Source organism: Benincasa hispida, chromosome 12, assembly GCF_009727055.1.
Source record: "Benincasa hispida cultivar B227 chromosome 12, ASM972705v1, whole genome shotgun sequence".
Taxonomy (NCBI): domain Eukaryota; kingdom Viridiplantae; phylum Streptophyta; class Magnoliopsida; order Cucurbitales; family Cucurbitaceae; genus Benincasa; species Benincasa hispida.
Window position 1 is genome coordinate 3,504,526 of NC_052360.1, and position 3,723 is coordinate 3,508,248.

The 3,723-nt window shown below is 43.7% G+C and overlaps 1 protein-coding gene across 1 annotated transcript; it reads left to right on the plus strand.

The window, feature by feature from the left end:
- The first annotated feature begins 2,557 nt into the window (after positions 1–2,557).
- LOC120066986 (nucleolar protein 58-like) lies at positions 2,558–3,295 on the plus strand. Its single transcript, XM_039018326.1, has one exon. The coding sequence runs from the start codon at positions 2,558–2,560 to the stop codon at positions 3,293–3,295; it is 738 nt and encodes a 245-aa protein (XP_038874254.1).
- Positions 3,296–3,723: the final 428 nt, after the last annotated feature.

Here is a 3,723-nt window from a genome sequence, read left to right on the forward strand (position 1 = left end):
AAAATTCGAAGCTAATCGAGAGATCGAGCGTACTTTTCACGCAAGGGCACGCCAGAACAAAGCTAGGCGAAGAAGAGTCAATATGACAGACAATAACGAAGGGCTCGAAGGAAATCAAGGGGGCAAATCGGCCAGTGCAAGACCCTGTATTTCTTGTTGCTGACCGTAATATCCCCATGAGGAATTATGCGACGCCTAATATCTATGACATCTTGCCTAGAATTTCATGACCAATGGTTGAGGAGAACGCACGCTTTGAGATAAAGTCATGCTCCAAATGATACAAAACACGGGGCAATTTGGAGGTCTATAAGGTGAAGACCCGCATGCCCATCTTACCAGCTTTGTGGAGATGTGCAGGACTTTCTCCATCCCTTGGACGATCACCCCAGAAGGACTATCGGACGTTAACCTATATTTCGCGAAAATTACCCACACTGTAGGGAAATGAGGCTAATGAGGTCGGGCTCCTCGTTGGATGCCCAAATGAATATCATCAAGGACCAATGGATGGTGGAACAGTTCATGAAGGAAATTCTTCCCTATCACAGTCAATCGCAGAAGACGAAAAGAATGTGTTGAATTTTAATAGGTAAATGATAACGAGACTGAGCACGCTTGGTGCGTTTCAGAAGTGGTGAATAAATTGTTCGCATATCGAATTCCCGATTGCGTTCTAATGGGAAACATATAAACGCCTGAAATAGATCAACGCAACCGTTGTTAGATGGCCTTCGCAGGGCGTGGAGGATTCATGGGTTAAGACCTTACAATAGAAGCGCTGAAGGTCGCTCTTGATCGTCAGTGTTCGCGTGAAACACAGTTGTCTGTGAAGTGTGATTGACGGCGTACGGGGAAGAGAGTGTGCGAGAGAAGAAGAACATGATAAACGCCATGTTACCAGCGTGAACAATGACACACTTTGTCCACGCCAATGGCCGCGGTACCCTCTTCTACAAAGATACTGATGACACTTAATCAAGGTTCCCTCTCTCAAAGTTCAGCGCAATCGAATGCGCCGGCACAAGTGGCCGCAATAAGTTGTGTCCAATGTGGAGGGAGCCATGCTGTAGAGATGTGCCCATCAAACCCGCAACAAGTGTTTGCTATCCAAAATAATCCATACAGCAACACTTACAATCCCGGTTGGTGGAATCACCCTAACTTCGGTTGGGGAGAAAATCACAACCAAGGGGGCCGAGTAACCATCAGAACATCAACTTTGGGAATTGAGGAAATCCTCCATCTTTTCATCAAAATCAAAATCAGGGTCATCAAAGGCCACCCCAAAATCAACCGTCTTCCTCAAACACCTCTGGAAATCCATCATCATTGGAGTCCCTGCTGAAGTAGTATATTGAGAAAAATGATGCTGTCATGCAGTTGCAGGCGTCTTCAATCAGGAACTTGGAGATCCAAGTTGGGCAGCTGGCAGCCGAGCTTCGTAGCAGAACACTGGGAATGCTGCCAAGTAATTCCAAAGCCTCGGGACCTCATGGGAAGGAACAATGTCCTTGAAGACATTGTGCAGGCAAGCTTGACCGCCTGCAGAGTTGTGGATTGCGGTAATCATGAAAAAAATTGTCTTTCAATCTGCATTTTTAAAATCTATGTTTAATTGCTTTCTTAATTGCTTCCTTTCTTGCTTTATGAATTTTGTTATTTATTGTTTTCTTAAACTAGCTTTTATTGCTTTATGAAATTACTTTTCATTTAATTCATTTGCGTCAATTTCCTTGCGTTATTTCAATTTCTTTACTTTCTGCATTATTGCATTGTTTAAATTCTCAGTGAATGATTGTTTAAAAGAAATTGAATACCGGAAAGTCCTAACGACTTGCGTTGATGAAAAAAAATGAAAATGAAGAAAAAAAATATAATAACAATAATAAAAATAATAATAACAATCAACATCCGGTATGCATTGCGATGATGGGTGCATCTTGTGCTAACAAGATACACCTTGTATTCATTTTTCAAAAATTTATTGCGTTGAGGGGAGAGTTGTGCTCGTATGTATTTTTCGCCCGTCCTTAATGAAAACGCACTATGTCGAAGTAGTGTTGTGCCAATAGAAATATCGTGCGCCCGTCCTCCAGAAATGCATTGAGTTGAGGGGTGTGTTGCACTGATACATACGTTGTCGCCCGTCCTCTGCAAATATGCATTTGCGTTGATGGAGGCATTGCGTTAATCTTAATCTTGCGCCCATCCTAATAAAACACAAAAGAAAAATTCTTTTTGCAAATAGGGTAGTCCAATCGCTTAGGCTTCCAAAGAAATGATGATTTAGCAGATGAAAGGACGTACTTCTCTTCTAATTCATAAATGTGAGGAGCGCGGCGACAGGCTTTTTGAGTACCTCGAGGCCTGCCACGCAGAATTTGCGTTGGACCCATCAAGTTCCAACCTATAAATTACGTCCTCCTCCATCTTAGGTCGTCTATTTGAATCTTTTGCAAACGGAAACCCTAAGCGCAGCTTTGCGTACCCAGACCTTCAAATTTTTTTGTCCTAAACCCTAAGAACTTTCCCAACTCGTTCACTCAGTATAGCCATGGCCGATCAATCTTCCCATTCATCCTCTTTACCCTCATCACCCTCACCAGCCCAAATCACTGCAAAAGAGGTGGCATTCCTTGGAGCAAGTCGCCACCTCGCCGTTCAGCTAAAACTAATCACACGAATCACCAAAAAACCTCGACAAAAGCCTTTAGTAGCCAGACCACTCCAAATCAGAAAGGGGCAGAGCACGGAGAGTGCCCCACTCCTAACACTATCATCTGAAAGCGAGAAGAAGAGAAGAGACGATAGAGAAGTGTTCGGGAGAATTCTGAGTAATATGGAGAAGGAGGGAGGGCTACCAGAAGCGGGAGTCGTTAATCAACCCTTGCCTTTAGAAGAAGAGATGGAAGAAGCTTCACGGAGAAGCGCCCTGGCCGTTTCGGATCCTAAGGAAACTATTCAAACAGAATCCTATGAGGAACCCATCAGGGTTGCTTTGAAGGAGGTGGAAGTGAAGAAGCTGCCTAAAATGGTTGAGGAGAAGAAGAACAAGAAGAATAGGGCAGAAGGAGATGAAGAAGCCCAGCCAAGGAAGGAGAAGAAAGAAAGAAAATCGAGTGAGAAGAGTGAACGCAGGCGAGAAGGGAAGCGCCTGAAGGCGAAGGAAGAAAAGAGAAAGAGGGCTGAGAGCCTAGAAGTGGACGGAGAATCAACCACCACAAAGGTGGATGAGGGGTGTCAACGCAACAAAGAGAATCAACGCAACCTGAAAAGGAATCAATGCAAATAAGAACGGTTGCAATTGACGATGGAGAGGATCCAGACATCACCCTTCTTATGCGGCGTCACAAGGAGAATGCACCACAAGGGTCAACAATCGACCCACCAATTTTGCAAAGTGTAGTAGAAGAAAAGGAAAGAAGAAGAAGAGAGAAGAAAGAAAAACAAGAGAAGATGTTGCGAGCACAACAAATCATCGTAGAAGGCGATTTAAGAAGAAAATTACACGATGAAGAAGTGGGCCGTAACAATGCAATCTTGGCAGAAGAAGAGAGAATAAGGCTCAAGGAAGAACAGCGCATATTGCTGGCCTAAGAGCAATTTGAAAGGGAAATGAGAGAAGAAGAAGAGAAAGAAAAGAAGAAGAAGGAAGAGAGGGAGAAAAGGCGCAGAGCAAATGTTTAGTGGATTCGAGAGAAGAAAAGTAAAGAAATTGCG